Here is a 26,223-nt window from a genome sequence, read left to right on the forward strand (position 1 = left end):
GGGGGGAGCCCAGTTTAAGAATGCTTTATTCTAGGCGTTCATTTTAATTACAACCATAATTATTTTTGTGCATGTGTATGACCCAGTTAACAAACCCATCCTCGGCATCTCATGGTCTCTCCGACCCTGCCCATCTCTGCAAGGAGGTAACCTCAGCTCCTGGCAACAACGAGCAAAATTATTTTTGAAACAAGCGGTAGAACTGGTTGCTACATCTTAATGAAAATGACTTTTTTTTTTTTTTTTTTTTTTCCAAGCATTTCTATGTATATAAACAGCCCTTCCTCCCAAACCTGGTTAGACAAGAATGTTCCTGGGTGTGGACCGCCTTGTATAATTAACTGCACAGCTGTAGCTTCTGATCCCTGGTAACGTCTGTTTCTTTCTTCCTTTCTCCCTGCCTCTACCTAGCATAATCCGGGCGTCCTTCTCCTCCTCCTCCTCCTTGCAGGAGCTCCGGGTGCGTCACTCGGGCAGAAACTTCCCTGCATTCCACCGTCATTCCTTGCTGGGACGACCGCGGGCAGGCACGCGGACGGAGCCGCTTCCTAGAGGGCTGGGAGACGGGAACCGGAGAAGGGGCCGAGCAGCAAAGCCAACCAATTCGCCCTGTTTAGACGATGGAAACGGGGAGTGCAGCAAGGACAAATGGTACCGCCGGCAAGCCAGAGGATGTGAAGAGCCCGTCCGCCCCCAAAAAAGATGAAGAAGTGAAGAAGACCACGAACCCTGGCGGAGGGGAGAAGGAGCCAATGAAGGGCACTGGCGGTACTTCTCTGGAGACGGGGCAAATCAAGAGCTCCCTCTTCTCTGGGAGTGACTGGAAGAGGCCCATCATTCAGTTTGTGGAGTCATCCGATGAGAAGAGATCAACCTACTTCAGCATGGACTCGGCAGACTCGAAGAAGATGCAGTACGGCAGCGGACAGATAGGAGACATGAGGAGACCCCCCCTCTCCTTTGCAGATAAAGGCGACCTCAGGAAGTCCCTCTTCTCCTTGGATTCCAAAAAGAGCTTCCTGCCTAACGAAGGGGAAGGGAGGAAGCCGCTGTTCTCCGGCGGGCAGATGGGGGACATGAAGAAGTCTTCCCTGCCTCTGGTGGAGACCGGGGACCTGAGAAGAGCCACCTTCAACAAGGTGCCCGACAGAGCAGCTGGGTCGCGGCCCAGGGTGAAGCTGGAGGATGTGCTGTGCGATTCCTGCATCGACAACAAGCAAAAGGCCGTGAAGTCCTGCTTGGTGTGCCAGGCTTCCTTCTGCGAGCTGCACCTCAAGCCTCACCTGGAGGGAGCGGCTTTCCGGGACCACCAGCTCCTGGACCCCATCAGGGACTTTGAAGCAAGAAAATGCCCTGTGCATGGGAAGACCATGGAGCTGTTCTGTCAGACAGACCAGATGTGCATCTGCTACCTCTGCATGTTCCAGGAGCACAAGAACCACAGCACGGTGACGGTGGAGATCGAGAAAGCGGGTAAAGAGGTAATGCTCTTTTTATTGAGTGTTCCCAGCGGCCTTTCCAACGGGTCTCAATGTTACATCTCGGCTTTTGTTCTCAAGCCTACGGTCTCCTAAAATCATGGTTCAGTGTAATTTTGGGATGGAAGGGTGGTGGATGGGGAGCGTGTGGTGGAGAACTGATGTTGCATAGCTTCTGCTGCAATGGAACCGTCATTCCTCTAAGACTGGTTCCAGCAGCATAGCCGTGGGGCTGTGCACCAGGTCATTAGGTGGGGTAGAGAACCTGGTTTCCATCCAGTTTCCAAAACTCTGCCTCAGGTTTTGACAGTGTTTGTGTAGCGTTGCCCCCAGCCAGCAAGGTGGGCATCGCTCAGGTTCAGGACCCCCAGAGTGCGATCAGTGGCGGCTCCGGTTTGCGGTTACTGCAGAAAATTGCAATCTCAGCTTCTTGGAGCGAGCTCCTACTTTCTTGTTTGTCTTTTCTGTTATGGAGATAATGATGTTGAGCCCCACCTATGGGAAGAGCCTTTTGAAGCTTAGATGAAGAAAAAAAACTGGTGCAAACACAGAGCATTTTAATTTTCCCTGAAGTGTTACTACAATAGGTTCAGAAGATGGACATCTAAAGGGATGGGACTGGTATGGGAACCAGTGCTCACTAATGAGAAGTCTCCCACCTTTGTTTGCGTAAAGTCCCATGCTGTTTGCTTTCTGGGTGGATGTAAGATTATTCCACTAGCTTCAGTAAAGATCAGGGTCTCACCACAATTCAGTGCTGCACGCATCTGTAGCAAAAGCATGTCCTGGCCTGGAGACCTTCTGATCTCTCCAGACAGGACAGAAGAGATTACAGAAAGGAGCCCAATGAAACGATAACATAAAACAATTTGCCTAGAGTCACACAACCAGCCCATGTCAGGAATTGGATGGGCACTGAGACCTGCTAAATCCCAGTCTTAATCACAGCCCAGGCAAGAGCTCTGATGTGGTGAACAGGCACATACAAGTACCTGTGCGTGGAAATTCTGCAGTTACCCTGAACGCAGAGGAGCAATTTAACGCTACAGTGCTAGGAAGATTTAACTCATGAGGCTGGGCTGGAGGAGCATCTTTTTTAGAGCTCTTCTCTGTCTTCCTGTGCACAATTTTTGGTTTGTTCTTCCAATGCCATCTCCACCTTGCAGCCTTACTGAAACCAGACAAGGCTTCTTCCATGTCTCAGACAGTCTCTCTTCAAGACATTCCTGCAGGGGTTGCTAGCCCGCTGTTTGTTTCATGATTGTTTGTTCTTGTGTTTTGATGTCAGCTCGGAAATACTCCACAGCATATGCCTAACCTTCATAAAGCTGTGCCTAGTGTCTGCCAGGTTGTCCAATTCCTCTTGGCCCTTTCCTTTGAGAAGTTAACAGCTGCTCCCTTGAGGAACCAAAGCTGGCCAGAGCCTTCTCCCTGTGTTTGGGTGGACCTACAACACCTTGCTTGTGAACAGGGAAGCAGATCTGGGCAGAGGAACCTTCACTGAGATTTAAATGGTGTTTGATCTGTCTCTCAGAGTATTTGTGTTACTCTCGCTAGGTCCACGCCTTTCCTGTGCTGATTCTGCTGCTGCTAAGCCTAGGGGATTTAGGGCTTTATCAATGAATCATAGACATGTGCAAGGAGTTGTGATCGTGTTGTAACCTGAGCGAGCATTCACTCAGACAAAAGCAATTCACAGGATAGCTGTTGCTTACAAATGTTTATTCCTAGCCCTGATGTATTCACCCTTAGTGAAGAATACAGCTCAGCAAGAACCACAAAGAGGAATGGGCATTTCCAAGGCCCTTGTGTGCACCACCTATTCCTTTTCAAGTCTTGCAAATCAGCTGAGCCAGAACGCAACCACAAATTGGAAGAGTGGCAAAGTGCGCCCGGTGCTGCTGCCTTTGTGGAAAGAATAAGCACAAACCCCACACCAGGTCAACCCCATCCCTGCTCTGTTTTTGGCACCCAAGCAGCTCCAGGGGAGCTTTGCTGCCTCAGTACTTGCTAGATGTACCACTCAATTGGTGACCAGAACACAGCTCTGTACTTCTACTCAGTGCCAAGGAGCACCTGGCTTATCTGCAAGGATCTCCCAGTCCCTGGCCATACTGTGATGCCACACCTGGAGGGGATTCCTGCAGAACTGGGGGATTTCCATGCTGAGATGATCTGAAACTTGGCAGTTAGCCTGGGTGCTTGGCAATTTGGTTGCAGAAGTGTCGTGTAGTATGTTACATTGTGCTCTTATTCCTTCCATATTGCTGAATTAATGCACATTATGGTGTCTTTCATGAATTTATCCCTGCTACAAGCCTGTAGCAAAGATATATAAATACTACTGTATTGCAGTGTTGGGTTTGCCCCACAATGCAGACAGACAGCCCAGCTTAAGAGGAGAGGAATGCAAACAAGCCAGCATGCAGTCACCCCCTGGTTAGGGCATTTCGGCAGGCAGTGCAAAGCGTGGGATCTCTGTCTGCACAGGGGGAGCACAGCAGCACCCCCCTCCAGAGGGTGAGAGCCCCTCGTGCCCTTCCTGGTGTGGTGCTGAGCAGCCAAGAGAGAAAGGCACAAGGGGTCAGGCAGAGACAACTGAGCACAGAGGATGGAGATGTATTTTCTGAGTTTCTATCCAGCAGTATTTGTTATTTTACAAAGAGAGACTCCAGTGCCTTCCCCAGATCCACTTTGCATTTATTTCCTGCTACAGATTTAAAGGATGAGTAATGACCCCCAGAATCAGCACAAGAAACGACCACAAAAAAAAAAAAAAAAAAAAAAAAAATCCTTGAGGCTGGGTAATAACCACACTCTACTGAGAAGTGAGAATTGTCAATAGCAGCTTGTACACTCAGATAAACCCCTCTGGCCAGCTTGATTTACCAGCAGAACTGGAGCCCCCCCTTGCAGACAGCATCCTTCATTTTGGAAGGGGATCCTTCATTCAGAACCTGTTTTACAGGCCTGTTCTCAGAAGGAGACAACTCCACGTATGCCTGCCAGCCACAGGGCTGCAAATAACCTGGCGTTACTCTCCATCGCCAGCCTCACTACTCAGCGTGTCGGGTCAGATCTAGCGAAAAGCACTTTGATTTTTTTTTTCCCCCTTTAATTCTTTACCTTTAAAGAAAAGTTCACGCCGTGCAGCAGGTTTAAAGAGGCAGCAGAGAACCGCTGGGCAGGAACGGGAGCTGGGTGTTCCTGGCTGCAACGGAGCCACTTGTGAAAGGGGAGCCAACTTGTAAAAGGGGAGATTTCACAGGCTAAAGGAGGCTTTGAAGGCAACCATCCACAGAGATGATGCAGAGGGGTTCCCATCTGGGCCTTCTTGGCATTGTTCTGGCTGAATATGGAGCACACAGGAGCGTGCTGATGTGTGGAAGGATTTTTGACCTTTCCCACTGATGGGAACGATTTCCCACTAGGGCACGGTGCAGCCACAAGACCTTATCTACACCAGCTGTGGCTGCTCTGCGGACACAGCTGAAAATAAATGCTCTTCCCACAGCAGCAGTGCGGCTACCTGCACACCGTTCTGCCTGGCCTGGCAGAAAAATGTGATTTACAGTAGCTTTGCCCGTTTGTTGCATTAGTGCCTCTACAGTGGGAGCAGAAAGCAGGGAAAATCTGCCAGCTTGTGGGTAAGGAATCCTCCACCTCCTTCAAACTGTGCAAAGCAAAGAGCCTTTTACAGTCTCAAATAAGATGCTTAGCATTGGCATTTTTGTAGGGTGTTGACAGAGTCTGCAGAAGTCATAGCCCACCGACACCTGCCTCTGCTTAACGCAAGCTTAGACTGAAAAACCTATGGCAAATCCAGCAGAAATCATCTCAAACAAGCAATTCACTAATTTCTCAGCCATGCCATTTCCAATATAAGGCCTGTACTGGGATAACTAGTTTAAACACTTCTTCCCTGGCTTCATTATTGCATTTGGCTGTTGCTGTCGGGTAATTACCATAGCTCTCCCAGGCTGGTGACACAGGGGTGTTTCCTGATTCAGGGACTGGGTTCCCAGAGCATTAAGACATGATGATGCTTGTATTGCTGCCTTGCAAAAATGAGTTGCATCATGATGCAAGAGTCATAATCTCACATCTCCAGGTCCTGTAGCACAAGGGCTGGGTTCAGCTGTGGATGTTTAGGTGTACATTCTGAACTTTCACTTAGGCCTCATGACTGTCCTAATTAATTTAGGCTGTAGCAGGGGATCCTCTCTTAGCTCAAAGACTCTCAGTGCCAGCATTTCTCAGCTTGCTGGAGTCAAACTTAATGGTTTAAACGTGTATTTCCTAGATCTTTTTCTCTGCTATTTTTATTTCTGCGCTGTAGTGACCTCTCCAAAGATAGGTGCAGCTCCTATATAAAATTTCACTAGGAACTTCTAAACCTGAGTCTCACACAATGGGGTGGGGAGATGTAGCGGGGGATTGGGGACTATGGGCCCTAGAAAATCTGAGAGATATGAAGGAAGCCAGAAGAGAAGTTTCTTTATGGGGAATGAAGCTGAGAGGACCCTACTGTAAATCAATCTGCCATCCCACCTTAGATCAAACAGGGCCTAAAACCATCATGAAATCATCTTTGCTGAATGCCAGGTTGTGCTCTGTCTCTCCTCACCGAATCTACCTCCATGCCACCAGTTCCTGTACTAGTCCATAGTCTCCCTGGACCTCTTCTTCATGTTTGGTTTTTTTTTCTGGTAATTTTGGTAAGAGTAGTTCTTGTGTTTGGGCCATCATGCAATGGAGAGCCTCCCTTCATCTCCCCTGCCTTGCCTGGTGTCTGTATTAGTATTTCCTTTTGCCCTCATTATGGGTGTTTTAACCCAAGCTGAACTTGGCTGACTGTGAGATTTGCATTCTGGCTATTGGAACTATCTCTGTAATTTCCATTTGCAAATCATAATTCTTACTTTAAATTGTAGTGTGGGGCTGATCTTAAATAGTTGTTACATCCCATCCCAGAGGCACCCAAACTACCTTTCTGGGTGAAGGGGTATTATAACTCCAACAAGCTGTTAAGAGTTAGCTACCACTTTTGAGCAAGTAATAGTTTGCAAAATTCCTTTGAGACCCGTCTTAATTAAAAAGTACCATAAAAAGTATAATATTGTTATCACCACCTTACAGCCAGCATCTGGAAAATTTTCCAGTGACATTTCCTTTCAAATTTGTTGTGATTAGGAACGTCGATGTGGCTGTGAAATGTCTGCCCTTCTCAAAAGAAAACTTCAGCCCCTCTCTATCTGATTTCATTCACAGTTTTGTCATGAGAATATCCTGATAGTTAGGGACAAGGAGGGGAACAAGTCCTTCTATTGCTCAGGAGACTTCTTTTTACTTTGCAAACAATGAAAGTAATCTGGATGTAGCTCTGTGGCTCAAGGGAAGAGCTTGCATTGTAAGATCTCAGATTGGTTACTGGAGTGGGATGGATATCTGGATCTGAAGTGCTTTTATCTCATCACATTTCCCTGCCATGCAGAGATGGTTGCACACTTTTTTGTCTTGCTGCAGTGCACATGTGAATGGACACAAACATGCATTCCTTTGAGTCACTGTCTTGAAAATGTGGAGAGTGCAGGGTCAAGCTCATGCCATTACTTTCTTGATAAGTAGTAGAGCAAATTTTCTAAACTTGATATCCACATGGCTCTCTTATGAACCTGTGCTATGAAACCCTTCCATGTCTGCCCCAAATCCCTGTAGAATATGACCTCATGGCTGCATAGAGTTGGCTATCGTAGGCTGTCAAGGTGTATGGTCTCCTAACTCTCCACAAAGAAGGGCAATTACAATGATGGTATAAGGATGCAGCTCTCCTGGCACTGAGATACCTTGGAGTGCATTTACCCTTTTTGTTTGCCCTTTCTGCTCTTTTATAGGGCAATACAACCACCATCAAACTGTTTTCCCTCTATAAATAGAGATTTTCTAAATTGGAACAGCTAGAGAGAATGGCTCTCAGCTGCAGCTGTGCTTGATTCAAGCTCAAGAGGATGTTCAGACACCGGGGTGATTGGCACCAAGACAAGAGCCTTGATGGGCTGATTTCCCTGGCCTGAGCTGGCTGACACTGCGTTGCCTGCTCCTCACGGCGTGATGCTCCTTTCTACTCCTTGAATGAAGGAGTGAAAACTTTTTAACTCCCACCCCTGAGGGCAAACATGATCAGGAGAGGAGACCCAGGTTTTCATGTTGTATTATGTTCCTGGACTGGTGGCAAAGCAGTGGGAACTACGCCTTGTGCTTTGACAGCAGAGACCTCACCATGTTAGCTGCTGGGTTTATCCACCCCTCATCTCCCCTGCCTTAACTTTTGGCCTAATATAAGTGCTTTTGGGTAATGCAGGCATTTACCAAAGGATCTCACATGTACCATGGGTTTCCAGAGACTTTCTGATACACCTCATCTCCACTGTGAAATACACGGCTCCTCAAGAGCTCTGGGGATGTGTGCCACAGCCAAACTGCCCGTAGTTACCCTCGTGCTGCAACCAACCACACACGAAACACAGAAAGATCTCGAGACACATAAACAAAGGCTCTGGCATGATCTGCTGGGCAGGGAGGTGGTGAAAAGCAGTGATGGAGGGAGGGGCTGCTGGAGGTAACGGCGCAAGGCTGAGCTCAGCAGCCAGGTGCTGATCCAGAGGTGCACGGCAGCCCTGGGCTCCAGCTCCACCAACCCTCTCCCATGTCTGGGCCATGCTTCCCTGGGAAGGCAGTGCAAAACAAAATGCAAATGAACCCCAGTGAAGTTGCTGATCTAAGCCAAGCATGGTTGACTACGCCTCCTCCCCCCTTCCTTTTGTGTTTTTTTTTTTTTTTTTCTTATATATATATATTTTTCCAAGCATTCCCCAGCTTCATCATAACATGAAAGCTCTCAATTCAGAGCAAATTAATCCACAATCCTGTCTAAACAGAATTCCTGCCGGAGGCATCGTCCTCTTGTTGCAACACTCGTCAAACGTCATTCCGTAATTACATGAAAACTGTTATTGCTGCAGAGGCACACCCTGGGATGGGCCCTTCACTGCACACACAGCTGAATTTTGAAACAGGCCTCTTCTCCCTCCAGCTAATGACTCTAAAGTGATTAAAAGCAGCACCATGACAGTAGCTGGGTAGGTGGGTGCTTCTGCTGCTGGCTTTGCTGAGGGAACTGAACCTCTTGACCCAGGCAGGAGCTCTGGGATGGTGTCCACAGTCAGCACGGTCTCGAGCAGTGCCAGGAACCCACACCTCCCAGCCACTGCTGCTCAGGGCTGGGTGCTCGGTGGGAGCACAGCACCCCTTAGAAGCAGGCCACCCTCTGCCCCTGCTCATGAGACTCCCCTCTTCTCGCAGGCTGAGCTTTCACTGCAGAAAGAGCAACTGCAGCTGAAGATCATCGAGGTAGAGGATGAAATGGACAAGTGGCAGAAGGAAAGGGACCGCATCAAGGTACGTATGGGATATTGTCCGCTTCTCTGTTTCTCCTGTCCTCAATGTCTCTGACATACCCAGCTCTTACTCACTCCATTCCTCACCTAGTCCCTACCTCGTCACTCTCCCAAACTCCCTCACTCCAAGTCTTGGAAACAACAGCTCCTGCTGAGCTCATCCTGCAACACACCCAGCAGGAGACCAAGAGGCGGCAGCACAGCCTCCTTACAGAGTCACCCGGGACACATCCCTGCTTGGGTTCCCACAGCTCTCCCATCACCTGTAGCCAGGCTCATTCAGAAACAAAGGTGTGCTGCTTCTTTCTCACCAGCTCACCTACAAAAATAAACTCCAGAAGGGCTCTGGATTGGCCAGGCAGAGATAAGGCAACAGAAATAGATGCAGTTACACCAGCATTTGTCTTGTTTATAATGGAATAGCTCATTTCCGTACTGACGGAGGGCTTCTTTATAATCCTTTCAACCACACGAAGGGTTAGAATATAGTAATGGTGTTTTTCTTTTTCATTTACACCCTAACTGAATAGAGCAGTGAAAACACTATTTGGAGACACCCCAGAGAATTTGCATAATATTAATAGGCAAAGCCGTTCTTCTCCCTTTCATGTGGTGCACACACACTGGCTTGCCAGTTCTGCTTTTCGTCTGCTTTATTATTATTATTATTACTACTCCTATTATTATTATGGGAAATATGACCTAGAAATTTTAGCTCTGAATATAGTTACCTCCACAATCACTCTGAAGAATATTTCAGAGGGACGTGGAGATCAGGTTTGTATAAAGTGCTTTGGCACTTTTCTTCCATTGGAATGGAAGGAAATTTCATCCGTAAATCCTTGAGGAGCCAGAACCATGATTTAGAAGGTTAAACATTTTTTTTTTTACATATAAACATATATATACACATATTTTTTACACCTACGAGTGCAGTTCATGAATTGAGGAGATATGCTCTTATAACGACGAGGACAGCATGCACTGTAGATTATATATATACACAATTATTGCAAGAATTAACATTATTTATTTCAGCACAGCTTTCTGGTGCTAAGACTTGCATATCCAGAGTCTCCATATTCACTGTCTTGGGTGCTGAGAATGCCAGGACACATCCCCCTTTGCATCCCCCTGTTAGCAAGTGTCTCCCTATGAAGTTTCACATCTCATTTCTCTTGCCCTCTCCCACGTCTCTTCTACTGCCCCCTTCTCCGACCCTTTCCCCCTGCAGAACTACACCACCAACGAGAAAGCCACAGTAGACCAGCATTTCAAAGAGCTGATCCGTGACCTGGAGAGGCAGAGGGATGAAGTGAAGGCTGCCCTGGACCAGAGGGAAAAGATTGCGTCAGAGAACGTGAAGGAGATTGTGGATGAGCTGGAAGAGAGGGCGAAGCTGCTGCGGGAGGACAAGGAGAACAGGGAGCAGATCCACCAGATCAGTGACTCCGTGCTCTTCCTCCAGGTCAGAAACATCTCATTTGCCTTCCCTTTTCCCATGAGGGTGGGATTTGTCCCAAAGACAAAGCCCCATTTGGTGTAAGAAGCATCAGTCTTCTCCAGTTCAATGCACATGGATGTCAGGAACTGGCCCTGACATTTCAAGCATGTCTGCTCTGGTAGGTGAAGAATGAACTTAGAGGCATGCCAACGCCTCATATTTCTTCTCATATTTCTTTGTCTTTTTCCTTTTATTTATATATATATATATTTTTTGTGGCTAAAGCTCAGAGTCAAAGCATTTGACTGCTCCACCCTCAGTCTTCACTATTCTCCTTTGCACTTCATATTATTTGGAGCCAGACTCAGGATCTAGCCTCTGTATATCTTGTATTCCTCAGTAACATCTCTCCCTTTCTTTTTGGCAGGAGTTTGGGGCTTTGATGCGGAACTACGTCCCCCCTCCATCCCTCCCGACATACAGCGTGCTGCTTGAAGGGGAGAGCATGAGCCCCTCTATGGGGCTGCTCAGAGATGACCTCCTCAACGTCTGCATGAGGCACGTGGAGAAGATCTGCAAGGCAGACCTGGGCCGCAACTTCATCGAGAGGAACCACATGGAGAATGGTAAAGTATCCAAAGTACCCCAAACTGCCCCATCCCTCCCCAGGCAGAGCCATTGGTAGGGATGGAGCCAGCTGTCCTGCCAGGGAGTTAAAGCACCTCATGTGTAGGGGACCACGGGATCCCAACCAACATCAAGACAATGCAGTAGCTCACTACATAAATAGAGAAGGCAGGATTGATTTTTTATATATATATATGTAAAACTAATCTATCTAAATCTATTGTCCAGCTCAGTTAACATATTTGCTGTGCTGCTATCACATATCATTTTACAACAGAAAGTTTCAGCCAGAAACATGAAATGTCCCACAAGCACCTGTCACTGAAAGTCTCGTAACAGTTTTTTCCAGTGAAAAGGTCTCCATTTTGGTTAAGCCAGGCGTTGAAGAGGCAGAGCTCTCTGATCACAGCTCCGCAGGTCCCACTGGGCAGAGCTTTGCTTCCTACAAACACAGGGTGCCCAACGGGTCCTGCATTTCAGCAGTGTTTAGGGCTGAGTAATCTTTCTTATGTAAATAGAGAGGGCAGGGTCAATACCACAGCACTGCAAGGAATCTTCTGAGCCTTTGAACCCACTTTCTATCTGTCTCCTCCAGTTAGTTCTGCCTCTTCCAGTTAGCTCTGCAGAGAGGACTTGTGAGGCACAAAGCTCCCACGTAGGACAGAAGGACAGAGCACCAGACCAGGACCCCACAACCACAGTTCACTTCCCAGCCGTCCCAAAAACGGCCTTTGTAACCTTGGGCGAGTTACTTAATCCCATTAAATGACCTCTTGCACTAAAGAATAATAGGGATGGAAATAAAGCCTTATCTCACCGGGCTGCTATGAGGATATAGTCTATTAATAATTGTGGAACCTCAGATAGCAAAGCAATAAAGGTCAAGAAGCTGGATAGGTAACCTGAGGGTAAATTGCACCCTGCTGTCCAGATATGACTCAAAAAGATGCAAGAATAGCTTTCAAGTCCATTTTATACTGCACCAGCAGCTGAGGAACTCTGCTGCAAACCTGTGAGATCACTGTTATTTCATTCAGATTCACAGCACTCATTAAACAATCCCCTCCTATTAATACAGCACATTTTTCCTGGGCAGCGGTCATGCAAATCTGTCCAACTTCCAGACAAGACAGTTGCACGTTACAAGATAATACAATAAATGAGGAGAGGAAGAAATAACTGAGGGGAAAAAAAAAAAAAAAAAAAAAGAGAAAAAAAAAAAAAAAACACCTATGAAATAGATGCACACAGGTCAGAACAACACAGGACCCATTACTGGAGAACAAACAACATTTTTCAGAGCCTGGGTTCTGTGAACCAGCCTGTCTGACATTCACAATTTATAGCAGTAGGAATGAAGGTGACATGGCCCAGAGTACATGTGAACGTGTAATGAAAATCACAGGTATTCATCAGGAGACAGCGTGCTGCCTTCCTACAGTACGGAGAGAAAGAGCAAGTCCCTGGCCCCAAGGAGCCTGCACTGCAAACAGCTCATTAACATTTACCTAACACCATCGTTTTCCATTAGACATGAATTGGATAGACAAGGTATTTTTGGTCCATAGAACCAATGTTTGAGAAAAGTCAGGAGTCCCATTCAAAGTGCTGAGGTTGCAGAGCTGGAGCCAGCTTTTTAAAGTCCCATACACTTAAACAGGAGCAGAAATTGAACATCACTTCTTTTCTAGCATTTATCACTGCAGCATACACGGTCAAATTCTCAACACTTTGTATGCTAAGGTTTGCTGAGAAATATGGCCCTAACTTAATACATGTAGATGGAAGAAAATGATCCAAAAATCATTTTTGTACATTTTTCTTTCTTCTCCTTTGTTCACTTGGACTTCTGCAGAATTTCCAAACTACCCAACTACTCACAGCACTTCTGAAGGTTAGGCAACAACACGTTGCAGTCAAAGATTTTTGCTAATCCTGAAGCAAATACACTTTACTTGGCCATTTGTACAACCCAAGAGTATGCATATGTTCAGTTCCAGCAGCTCTAGATAAAGGCTGGCTACCTCCTGATCAGTTGATCACTTTTAATTAGGTTCCCCTCCATGTTACTGATGCTGAAATCCTCAACAGCACTTGAAATCCGTGGGAATCAAGTGCCAAAGCACTTCTGAGCAGGGCGACACTTTACCACTGCCAGAAACCTGGGCGCTTTCAGAAACTTTATGGGGAATTTAATGGACACAGCTTGGAGTCTGCCTAATGAGAAGAACAGTGGCATCCACTCAGCTGGGAAATGTTATTTAAGGTGCAGCTCCAAAACTTTGCAGCTCTCCGTTTTTCAAACCACAGTTACACTTGAAAGAGGACAGCACTCGGCATCTAGTGACTGCAAGGAAATAACTCCACAATTACTTAATGGATTTAATTAACTCAGACTCCCCCTGAGTCACTGCAACAAATTCATTTGCAGCCAGCTTGATCTTCTAGTGTAAAAAAAAATCCCAGGAAGAAATATTATATTAATGGAATGAAACCTGCTTAATAGCAGACTCCAAAGGGAATCCACTTTCTTTCAGTTGTCATAACAGGTACCTACTTAGTAGTGTGGCAAGGAGGCAAATAATCAGAGAGCATCCAGGGAGTTTAAATAGCACAGAAATAAATTGCAGAAATAACATAAAAGTTTGTTCAGTGACTTAAGATTCAAACAATTGAACTATCTAAGTGTGGGAACCAAATTTACAGAGAACTTGCAGAGAACAATAGATTTATAGAAGACTTAAGGACTTAATATATATATGTGTGTGTGTGTGTGTATATATATATATATATATTTTTTTTTTTTTTTTCTGAGCAAGTGACCTGATAGAGCATCATTTCTTGTGGATCATTCTCAGAGAACCAAAACCAGGCTGTGTAAATGCCTGGCAAAAGGGTAGGATTCATTCACTTTGAATGAAGCTCGAACCAAACATCCTTGTCTGAAAGCCCAGGAAGCTGGAGCTGTTTGCAGCTCAGGTTTAGCATCTTTAAAACTTGGACAAACCAATGCACTGAGCCCTCCCAGCACTCCGATTTTCTCCAGCCTTGCATTACTTGCAGTTCCAGACGGGCTGGTTGAGAGCCAGCTCCGTGCACAGGCTGAGCACACAAAAGCAGCCAAACCCAAACCAGCACCTTTGAAGTGGGATCCAATTTTAGCCATGGAACAGTCCTTTGGTCGGAAAACGCCTCAGCCCTGGAGTGTCCCTGTGGATGCTCAGGAGATAGCGTATCTTGGCGGAAGGGCTGTTCCTCCGCTCTTCACACTTCAGCTGTGCTAAACCTCTTTTATCCCAGAATTTTGGGCAGCCAGCTCATTTTGGAGCTGCTTGACCTGGCAGCCAGCAAGTCCTAGGGCAAAGTTACAAAGATAGAATTACAAGGGTAGAGCAATTTGTTTCCAAAGGGTGCCAGAACCTCTCCCTCCGTGCTCGAGGACACATTTCCAGCCTGTTGTCCCCTTCCCCTCCTGCCGTCCCTCTCAAGGCCACTCAGCTCCTGCTCTGCTCCCGCAGGTGACCACCGGTTCATGATGAACAACTACGAGTGGAACCAACCCGACAACTTGAAGAGATTTTCTATGTTCCTGTCTCCCAAAGGTAAGGCAGCCCAATGGTGGCCGGCTTTCTTCCGAGCTCAGCATAGGAAAGGAATTTCAATAGTGATTTGTCCCAAAATTTGGTTTTCTTCACTTATTTCAATGCTGTCCATCTGGACTGGACCACGATCGGTCCCCCTGCATTTGTTTATGCCAGGTCTTGCCTCCAGCTTACAAAGCTTTGAGCAGTTTTTGCCTTTCCATCTCAAACAAGGCAGCAAAGGCTCTTAGCAGGAGAGCTGGAACAACTGAACTCATTCAGGAGGGAAGTTTGTGAAGACAGGGGAGTTTTAACACGCGTTATCAGGTCGAAGTAAGCATTAACCTCCACCAGAAGCTCACCCCTGTGTGCTATCAAATGTGAAAGCTACACCAGGCTTTATCTGAGTTCAGATTTTACTTTCACCAGAAAACATTTTTTTTTTCCTGGCAGGGAAAGGATGCAAGAAGTGAGTAATGTGTCCTAAAAAAGCAGGAGGTTGGGGTTCTTTCCTGAGTTCTTACACTGACAACAAGAGCCCTTGAGATTTGCTTATGGCCCCGCTGTTGCCTGAACACTCCCGGATGAGCGAATGCCCCTTTTCAACACATTCAGTTGTAAAATGGCAGCTGTCTACTTCCAAATTAGCATCGGGATCTCCAGAGTGAGAAGCACAGAGTGATACAGCCCTAGGCAAAGCAGCGCCTGTGTTAATGACAGAGCAGAAAGCATGGCACAAAATCAGTGACCACATTTCCTCTGGTCCCTGGCGAGCGAGGCCCCACCTGGGTTTGCTCCCGGTGTCTGCAACTGCTGCTCTGAACAACCAGATCGTGGCAGGGTGAACCGAAATGCCTGCAATTAGTGGTGGCACCCCTCGAAGGCACATGTGGGGTGTGATATGGCCTCTGCCAGCAGTAGGGCTTTGTGGGGAGAGCCCAGATCCCAACACTGAGCCCTCTGTCTGCATTTCCCCTCTGCCCTTCTCCGTTAGCAGCCCACGGCCAGCAGCTTGTGGGCAACCCTGCCTGGTGCCGTGGGGATGGGGAGCAGATCCTGATTAAATTATCAAAATTCAAATTGTCACGTGAGTCTGGGACAAGGCTGAAACCCAACATGCTGAGAGGAGGAGGAAACCATTTGCAATAGTGCCATGGTTCAGCCAGGCTGCTCGCTGCTCTGGGCCATGGTGCCCAAATTCCCCTCTGCTCCTCTCCAGAGGGTGAGCTGCTGAGATCCAGGACCAGGGCCACCCTGGTTCCCAGCTGGGACCCAGCATCCCAGCCTCCCGAAGGACTGACCACGAGACTGGGGAAATCAGCAAGGACTGCTGGATATGGGGTTTATTATTTCATGTTATCAGAGCCAGTGAAGCCACTTTCTGGATGCAGATAGCTGCAGAGGTGTGTGAGCGCTGCACACTGGCTAGGAGCTCCATGACCCATCGCTTCCTGCAATGGGCTTTTGAATATACAAATGCTGGGGGAGCACTTGTTCCACCCACACACCTACATTGTCCTGAGAGCAGGCACATTTTGCTTCCCAAAGCTGCTCGTCCTCTATTTGTTACCGATCGAGTTACTTCACCCAAAAAAACAAAGCATGTGATTGCACACAAAGTCCCTCCCTGCTGAAATGGGGACTGAGCAGGGCTGGGCTCTCCACCGGGGTGAGGGTGCAAAAACGATCCCTTATGGGAACATGGTGATGGAAAGGAACCAGCTGCTCCAACCACACTGTTGGGGACTTTGGCAACAGAATGAGTCAGTAGGCAAAACAGGAGACATGACCCACTTAAGCCTGTATGCTGGCTAGCAAAGGATTATCTGATGAATAATGCACTGTAGCCATAATCATTTAACCCTCTAGGGCTTTCTGTCCCCTAGCAGTGTCTCGTGTGGAAGTCCAGAAATGCTTTCGATTGCATCTTTTCTAAGGAATTCCATAAAATGGAAGAAAAAACAAACAAAAAAAAGAGGGCCCCCTCCACCCTTTGTATTGCACAATGTGCACAGAATCCTTGAATATCTCGTGATGGTTTTCTAACACGCCCTTTTTCTTGCTGGGTTGGATCAGTGCAAGTCCTGCCGTAGGCCACAGCAGCACGTCTGCTTGCAGTGCTGAGGAATGCTACCCGAGCAGAGCTCGGTGCTAATTGCAGTGGCCCACACCAAGAAACTGCTTGGACTTGAGCTGACCCTGTAGGTCTTTAAGTCCTGCTTAAATTTAAGGAGCCTTCCACTGCTCTTGTCATTAAAGACAATATCACAGAGCATCCATCATCTGCAGTGATGACAAAATGAGGCATAGGGGAGACATAAAGGGCTTCTAACGCTGCCTAAAATTTGGGGAACAAACTGCTCGACGCTCCTTTCTGTCCTCTTCTGGTGAGCTTTCTTCTCCTGACATTGCAAACATTTTGGCCAAAGCCAGAGGAAGGTTGCAAAGATCATGTTGTGCCTTTGCAGGTCTTTAAATAAGCAGGAGGGACTCGGTGCGTAGGAAGGGAGAGGTAACTGCTTCAACAGAAACCTTGCTGAACTAGAAACACAGACCACAGGATGGCAGCAAAACAGCTCACAGCATTCATCACGTTTTTTGCTCCTCTGGGAGTCTGATGTCTCACAAGAGGGGTACAGCAGCACTAGGCTGCATCACGGCGTGCACCCCTGCAGCACATGCCTGTCTCGGAGGCTGAGAGTTCACGTGAGCAAGAAACGTTCCTCTGCTGGTGCCTCTCGTGCTCTAAATCCAAGCCTCTGCCTGCAGATCTCTCTGCCAAATAGTCACGTCGAGTAGGCAAACTGAAGTTGGCAATTTAATGTGGCTAAAGGCAGCTCTGCAGCACTGAGGATTTTGTTCTGTGAGTGCTGCAAAGTCTGTTCAGCCGCCCCTAAAATGTAGAGAAAAAGCTCAGGCTTTCCTCCCTGAACCTGGACTTCTGCTTTGGGGCTGCTTCCAAAATGGTGGGGACTGTTTCATAGAGCAACGCCAGGCACAGGCCTTGGAGCCAGCTCACCAGGAGCCGACTGCTGAACTGGATGCTCTTGTTTTACAGCCAGTTTCAACCCACGATCATGGGAATTTTCCTCCTTCCAAGCGACTGAGGAAACACTTGGTACGGGTAATTCCGCCTTCAGTTTGAAAGGATCTAACCCCCCGTGCCACAGCTTTCCAGCTGTCTAACCGACCTCTGCTTCCCCTCTCAGCTGTCCTGTCACTGTCCCAAAAAGCCATCTGGGGTCAGCAGCGCTGCCTGCGCACACCCAGCGCCCAGGTCTCGCTGCTCTAGGCACCGCCTGTATAGGAGGGGCGGGTAGCACCGGTCCTCGTTGTTCAAACAGTGAAAAGAAGATGGAAAAAGAGTTTGTAAAGCCCCTGAGACACCTACCCAGCTGCGACAGGAGTGCCAACACCAACTTGTCTGAGGCGAGCTGCAGAGCTGGGGGCAGGAACAGGAGCTGACTGTGGCTCCCCCCAGGCAGTTTAAGAAGCACAAGGCTGCTCTTCTCCCTCTCACATACACCTTTCACGTAGCTCATAAGCTCTCAGAGATGTGGCCTGCCCCCTGTTCAGCACCAGCACGATGGGGAGGGGATGTTCAGTGGTAGCACGGTGCGGACCAACAGCAGCGAGTCGTGCTTTCTCTGCCCAGCTCCCCACCTTCCCTTTTCTCTCCCATCTTTTCTTTGCTTTTTCACACTCCTGCCTTCATTCACTGGCAGCCCATGAGCATCCGTGGCCACTCAGCCCAAGCCGGGGCAGCTCTTGTGGCTCACAGCCACAGCTGAGCCCTCCCCGATCCCCGTGCCACAGGCAGGGCTCTCTCCCTCTCATCGCCTCTGCTCTCAGACTCCTTTTGGCAGCCAGGGTCTGACCCCAAGTTGGCCAGAAGAGAAAGCCTTGCTTTAATTTCACCGGGCTTTGAATAAGGCTCAAGTGCTCGGAGGCAAGGGAGCTCTGGCAGCCGTGTAGTTTGGCCTCGCTACCCCAGTTCCTGGAGATGCAATTTTCCTGCAAGGAAGCTCTTCGGTCACACCTGCACTCTGGGTCTCACGAGAGAAAAGCTCTTCCCTCCCTGCCCGGAGCACTGGGACCACTTCACACTCACACACTGTGTACACCGGGACCCCACCACTCTCATCTGCTTTTTCTTAAGGAAAAGAACAGGGACAAAGCCACCAGTTCCCATTTCCCCCCAGGCTGGCTGGAGGTAGTTTTACAGGGTGTGTTTTGAAGTGCTTAGGCTTCCCCAGTGCAGCACGCAGCGCCGTGGAATAACAAAACCTCTTCTATCTTCCAGTAGGCAATGGCACTAAGCTGCCTTTTCAGTTCTCCTCGGTGGGACAGAATCCGCCCGGTGACTTCAGCAAACAGTCTGATGGGAGCCTCTTCACTAAGACCGGTACTAGGCATTTGGTTTTTCCCCTCCTTCCTCCTGCTCCTCGTTTAGGTGATAAGGAATTTAACATAAATTCCTCCCGCGAGGGGGCCTGGAGCAGTCCTGCAGCTGGCCCACCTCCCCTGCCCGGGCTGTCAGCCTCTCAGATGAGCACCACACAGCCCTGAACCAGGGCAAAAGGACTTTAGTAAAGTGTGGTTTTATCTAGGGAGTAGTTGGAGGGGGTTTTAATTTTGTTTGTAAGGCGTAGAGATGAGAATTTAGATGATTTTAGATGCACAGGAACCAGGGAGAGAGGGACACTAGAACGTGAGATTAATTTCCTTTACCCCCTAGCTTCATCAGGGTTTCAAAACAGCTATTACCCTAAAATAATAACAGCCATGGAGCACAAACTTTAAAAAAAACATGTGCTAGCTGCCAATCCTCCTTCATCTGAACCAGGGTCCCCCATCCACTGCCTCCTAATCCTCTTTCTGCACTGCCAACTAGTTCAAGGGCACCAAGGGCTGAATCCAAGAGCATCAGCACCTGCCAAGCAGAGTCAGGCCCGATTAATTTGCAGCTGGGAGGTGGTGGGGAAAGCCCAAAGCCCATCACCCGGCAGTGCTGCAGCGGGTTGTGATGCAGCAGGGCTGCTATTAGTCCTGAATCAGAGCTGAGCTGGTGCAGCAGGAGGGGGCTAGGGCTTATCGCACTGCCAGAGGTACTGTCATTAATTTCTGACATGAAACCCAGGCCGCGGCTCTTTGCACTAATTAAATAGCCTATAGTGCTCTTCGCAGCAGTCAGAGTGCTGAGTTCAGGACTTGGCCTAAATTTAATTGGACTGATTGCATTCCGCCTCCCTGCATTCCTCAGACATTTTAATTAGCCAGCCCTTCTTCAATCCCTTCTCCCAACCGGCTGGGCGGTGGAGCAGGCCCCTGTCCGATGGCTGTTGTGTCCTACCCCAGGAACGGCTGCATTTCCATGCCAAGCAGTGCAATACTAATTACGTGGCACGTCCAGTCCTGCTGCTTGCCTCGATGCTTGCGAGGGGAGGCGGGGATGGTGTCAGGGACCCACCTGTAACAGGCTCTTTTCTGTTGTCACAGCTTATCCCTCGATAGTGAGACATCAGTCTGCAAAGGTGACACCACAGACGTGGAAATCCTCCAAGCAGTCTGTATTGGTAAGAAACATACCCTTGGTGTGAAGGCACGTGCACAGCTTCAGCAAGAGAAATGCCTGTCCTCAGGATACCTGAGGCTCCAGGGACCAGGGCTGGGGTCCTTTGGAAATGGGAAAGCAGAAGCTTCAGGTCAGCAGCTTCTGCTGTTTTTCCTGTGGTTAGCTGCATCCAGACAGGGATACAGATTAATCCCCTTGCCACCACAGCTCTGGGTCGTAGGAATAATCAATATCTCAAAATGACATTTTGAAAGGATTTTGCCCTGGTCTAGAATTTGATCCCGGCTTCCAAAAGCTCTACAAATATTACAGCAGACATGTTGGGATCTGCAGAACTTTCCCTCCCTGCGTGGATATTGTGTACTCTTAGTGGTCTGTGATATCTCGAAAACACAAATTGTGTAACGCCGCAGATAACCATATAAAAGGATCATACTAATTACATCCCACAGTGAGCTGACAATATCAAAGATGAGAGGTCAGACAGTGATGATAAATCACCAGAACAGTTACAAATCACTCATTTTCCACTGCTACCACAAAACAGGTAACAGTACACTACAAGGGCCAGAGTACAGTAGTATTTTAGGTCCTCTATTCTTACATTCACACAGTTAACAGATAATCAATGCATAGCCACATAACTTCATCCACTTGTTCGTAACATCCCTTTGCACCGTGATGCATTAAGATCTTGCATGATCTGAATTAAGATGATGGAGATTTTGCCCTCATCTCCACAGCTGAGATCTATTTTTTGAATTCTCATTATACATTTGTGAAAGATTATTTACTGCTCCCTGGAAATAGGACTTGTAAGAAGGAGAGGGTCAAGAATTGATGGCATTCTCGTGCTGGAGGAAGAAAACAGAGAAAATACACGGCAGTTAGCAAGTGGCTGCTCAAGGACTGCAGCTCTATGTCTGCTAAATTTAAAAGGCCCCTCCAGCAGATGAATGCCAGCGACAGGGATGTTCCTGGACAGCCTGGAGCAGGTTCAGAAAATCCAGCCTTGAGTCTTTGAGTGTGTGACAGCAAAGCATATCTCCTAGGAACAGCAGTTTGTTGCAGTATCTCCTCTGCCTTGTGTTTGCTCCCCACCTTTGTAAAAGAGCCACTGCTTCATGGTGTGTGTGCCCAGATGGAGATCCCACCCTGGGATTTTAGATGCCAGCCTGTCCTCCCTAACAGGGCTGTTACACTGGGAAATCTGGTCAGGAAAGTCAAGTTTCTATTACCATTGGTGTCTGGTGGCTGTGAGTATGGTCTCCCTAGCAAAAATATCCACACTGCCTGGCAATGAGCGTGCTGTGCTCTGTGAACACAACCCAAATTTGCCTTAACCCCCCCCCCCCAGAGAAAGCCTGGCTAACTTCTCCACAACGTCACTGGCCTTTTTGTCCCTCTCATGCATACACTTGTAGTGGCCATTTTATTTTTATAGCCTCTATTCACCAGATATCCCTGAACCTAACAATTGAGTTGATAAATACAAGCATTAAAAAGTCCCAAAATAGAAATATACACTCCAGGCTGCAGGAACTCTGCAGGAGCTTTTATGGCCTATTGGGCCAATAATCTAGCTTTAAAAATAGTCTTAAACATGTATTTAAGTAATACACATTCTAAAAGGTCTGTAAACATGATTTTTTACAAAGGACTGTGCTGTATAAGGAGGAATGTCTTTTTAGCCCACAGGGAGTTCTTTAAAATGAAGCCCCCACCTCCCTTGCATCTCTTAATTAGATTGGAAATCAAAGCCATAAAATGAAAAGAATTTCACCAAAATGGAGCGTTGAGCAGGAGGTACTGGGAGTCAGCACTGAGCAGCAGGGTGGGTTGGATTTGCTCTGCCCATGCCTCCAGGCTCCTGCCATGCCCAACATTAACTGGTGCACTGCACCCAGCCATATGGACACCTTCTGCAAGTGAGATCCAGGCAGGAGATCAAACCTAAGGCAGATCAGATGCTGCAACACCGAGGTGCTTCCTCACTGCTTTGTCTACCACCGGTGGAAGCACATCCTCATTTTCACAGATGCTTTGGGATGTTTTGGTGCTTCTCAAGGGCAGTGTCCAAGGCAGCATTTTTCTGAGTTGCTTCTCGGAGGAGCAACACGGGTTAATCCTCGAGTTTAAAGCACTGCAATGCAGGGGACAACAAAGACGACGGGAGGAATCGGTTGATTGCCCCAGTATTGGTAGATCCAGGCTAAAGATTTCACCTTGAACGGTGCAAACAACAAGCACTGTTAGCTAATAAAGGGGTTTTTGTGCTCTGCAGTCATCCCCAGCCAACACCAGGCTGTACAACACACCTCTGCCACGTGTTGCTTATTTGTAATGGTGCAGATAAGCATGAAATTCCTGAGGTAGGTCCTGATGAGAAGACAGACAGCTAGGGATTGTGGTAAATAGAGCTGGAGAGACAGGAAAATGGCAATTCCTCCAGGCTCTGCCCTTGTGTCTCCTCCGCTTATGCTCCTGTTTACACAAACATTTATACAGGGCCTCGCAACATGTGGAGGTGCAAATAAACAATGCACCATTGTGTGAGAATTTCCATGCACAGGAATTCTGGCTCTCCAGCCAGGGAGCACAAATAAACACCGTGCAAGCCAGTCCATCGCTCACATAACTGTGCACGGCGTGAAGTGTGAAAACTCCCATGAGCTCTCAGGTTAGCGAGCAATTAAAAGGCACTGTCAGAAGCATAAAATTAGAGGTGACATTCCTCTTCTCCCAGAAACCTCTCATCAAGCCGTGAGTCACAGTCTGAGATTTTATATCATGCACAGACTCATTTGGCTTAGGAATGAAGTCTATGCAAAGCATATGTGCAAATCAAAAAGCAACACCGTTTGCATTTGATCGCTCCAGCAGCGAGGTGAGGTGGTGCTCTCCGCAAGACGGGAGGCTGAAGGTGTTAAGATAGGAGCGTGTTAAGATGCATACGCTTGGGTGAAGTGTAGGCGGTCAGGAAAAAAGAAGGTAGGTCAAACTCACATGCCCCAAATTCTCCATTGCAGTCACATTACCGCCCCTTTTACGTCAACAAAGGCAATGGAGCCACCTCCAACGAGGCACCTTGATTCCTGAAGATTTAGGGAAGAGCTGGCAGCACTTGGAGTGAAGACTCAGCTGCGGATTTTCGTGGATGTACCTGCTACTATATTAACCTTGCTGCTCTAATCTCTGCCAGGGAGAGGGAAGGTGCAGAAGGGAATAGCCTTTTACTAGAGGAAACACGGACTTTTTTTTTTCAAATCACCTAATCGCCTTGAAAGCTCTGCAGGCCTTAACAACGTAACCCCTTCCTCTGCTGCCACCTCCTCGTTCCCTCTCTGCCACCACCCTTCCCTTTGCCTCTGCAGAGCTGGCTGCTCTGCTTCTCCTGGGAAGCATGCATGCTTGGGTAGCACCCACCCCTTCCCCTCGCTCTGTTTTACCAGCTGCCCTGCTGTCCCGAGTGGTTGTACGGCCACAGCTCTTATAGTCCTGGTGGAAGGTCCCAAGCTGGGGGGGCTCAGGGGTCTTCCTGGGATGGGGAGCCCCCAGCCACCAGGAGTGGTGACAAGCCAAGCTCTTCCCCAGCCTCTCTACCCCATCTTCAGCCCTGCCTCGGGTGGGATGCACAGCTCTCACTCGGAGCAGTGCCAGTGCCACCACATGCCCAAGACCCCCGCAGAACCACCTGTCCCATCGTGGTGGCACTCTGCCCTCCCCAGGCCCTTCATCAGCTCAACCCTGCTCCACCTGCTTAGCAAAATCCAGCAATGGGACCTATTTCGAGCTGCTGTAGCCCTGGGCCAGCTACAGGTGGAGGGGCAGAGAGGTTTTCTATTCAATTAAAGCACCCCTCCAGCCACCTTTCAAATTAAAAAATAGAGAGAAAACCCATCCTACTAATAGAAGATTGATTAGGTGCCACAGGTGTTGGGCGGTTCTGTTTCTTTGTTTGTCTTAAATTCCCCTAAAACAAAATTGGTGGATTTTTATTTTATTTTTTTTTTCAGCAGTGGGAATTAGTTTGCCAAGGACAGTCCTTTTTATTTGTCCCCCGGATAGATGAATCACGTCAGCACCTGGGCTGCAGAACAGCCAGAGCTGGTTTAACCTTGCCGTGATCTCCCTGAGATTATTTTCCTTGCCCTTGGACAAAGTCGAGAGGTTGGGTGCTGCGCAGCCCACCGAGGGGAGCAGATGGCCCCTTGTAGGACCAAAGCCCTCCAGTGGTGCCACGCAGCTACGAAGGGGAAAAAATGAGACCTGACAGCTCCTTTGCATGGTTTGCTCTGTTCAAGTGGTTTTGGAATGGCTTCTCCCTGCCTTTCCCACCCCAAACGCTTGCAATGCCTGGCTGAGAAAGGTCACACCCATTGCTCCCTGAAAATTACTTTCCTGCTAATCCCTGTGCGATGATGCTCACTGCTTTTTAATCCTTACACCTCAGACCAAACTTCTGAGGCTGGAAGCTGGTTGCTCCAGAATACTTGAAATGGCATTTATTTTATATTCTGTTTTTTTGTTTTTTGTTTTTTTGTTTTAAATGACCGGAGGGTAAGTGGGTAGCATGGTGAGGAAGGACGGGAAGGAGAAACTGGGACAGAGGATAGGAGTTAGGGGAGAGGAAAGGAAAGGATAGAAGAGTTGCTAGGAAATGCACTGTGGGGCTTGAGCGAGTGTGAGAGAAAGGATAGAAGAAGCCCCTAACATACACCCCGAAATCTCACTGACTTTATTATATTTTTTTTTTTTTTTATTTCCCCCCTGAGCAGGCATCTTGCATTCACTTGGGTCACTTCCATTCCAGTGAAAGCTTCCACCTCTTCCTTCCTACTTCCTAAAATGTGGGCACAATCCCTCCTCCTCCCGAACCTGGATATTAACATACCCACCCTTCTTGCCTGCCCTAAACAAACTCTGCTGCAGCACCAGCTCACATCCGAAGTGCCTGGGGGTCCCTGAGACCATGACAGGGTGAAGGAACCGAGGGTCCCTTCCTCCCGCTGCCCCCTCCCCAGCCCCGATTCCTTCACCCTGTTCTCTCCCCTTCTCCTCCTCACTTCGAGGGCCTCATTCAGATCTCGCACACACGATAAAACCCGACACGAGCGGAGCTGCTCCCCGTTCCCTCTGGGCTGGGTGTCCCCATACTTCTCCCCACAGCCCTGCTGGCATCCCCAGCAAGGGTGCTGGGGAGGGGGCACAGCTCCTGCCCCTGCTGTCCCTCGCTTCAAGGTGTGTTCTGCATGAACTCTTTTTATCGTGTTTGTCTCGATCAGCAAAGCAAGAGGAATTCCATCTCCTCAGACAGGACACGACTGCGCTGATGTAAACCAGGCCCTTCACGTGTGCAACACATACTGCAGAAATAAAGGAGAAAGCTCCATGTCTGACAAAACCCCCTGGGGACAACGTCTCTGTCTTTGGTGTTGGCATGCTCGTAACAGCCTCATTGAGTTTAGGTCTCTTCCAAATATTCTTTATAGGAGCAAGAGGGTTGAAAAACAAAACAAAACAAACAAATCTCACAATAACAACAGAACAAAAATGCATTCTCCTAGTTTCCAGAGGCTTGGTTTTCACTGCTTTCTGGTACCCAGCTAAACCAGCTCCCACGTGCTGCTCCCATGCGAGTCCTTCCCTGCAGAGGGCATCTTTACAAGCCCTCAGTGTGTGTCTGTTTGGAGTTTCGGTGCCTCTCCCTCTCCAACCTCACCATTTCCCACCAGAGGAAGGTGCTGGCTCACACGAGCAGCCTGGTCTCCGCAAGGAGAGCTGCCGACCTCTCCGATTTCTGGTCCATATGATGCCCTCTCCTGTCTATGAGCGAGAGGATAAATCCCCCGTGTGCTGCTAGATGCAGACTGTGTGTGAGTGTCTGTGGGGGTGAGAAGAGGCAGGCAAGGTTTGCTCATTTACCTGAGGCACTGAGGCAGGCAGCTTCCAGAGGATGTCTGGAATATTCTGGAATATTCCTTCTCCTGGGCTCGGGGTACAACCTGAATAGTGCTGCCAGCCATTCCTGGACAGCGAGGGTACTGCGGATTCACTCAAG

The 26,223-nt window shown here is 48.3% G+C and overlaps 1 protein-coding gene across 1 annotated transcript; it reads left to right on the forward strand.

Annotated features, from left to right (window-relative positions):
* Positions 1-620: 620 nt before the first annotated feature.
* TRIM29 (tripartite motif containing 29) lies at positions 621-23,254 on the forward strand (the record flags this gene model as incomplete). Its single annotated transcript, XM_082777817.1, has 9 exons — positions 621-1,481; positions 8,841-8,936; positions 10,170-10,403; positions 10,807-11,005; positions 14,525-14,608; positions 17,646-17,705; positions 18,891-18,992; positions 20,087-20,163; positions 23,192-23,254. The coding sequence occupies 9 exons, from the start codon at positions 621-623 to the stop codon at positions 23,252-23,254; spliced, it is 1,776 nt and encodes a 591-aa protein (XP_082633943.1).
* Between the last annotated feature and the right edge of the window lie 2,969 nt (positions 23,255-26,223).

The sequence above is a fragment of the Aythya marila genome (genome assembly GCF_965140915.1).
Source record: "Aythya marila genome assembly, chromosome: 23".
NCBI classification, from domain to species: Eukaryota; Metazoa; Chordata; class Aves; order Anseriformes; family Anatidae; genus Aythya; species Aythya marila.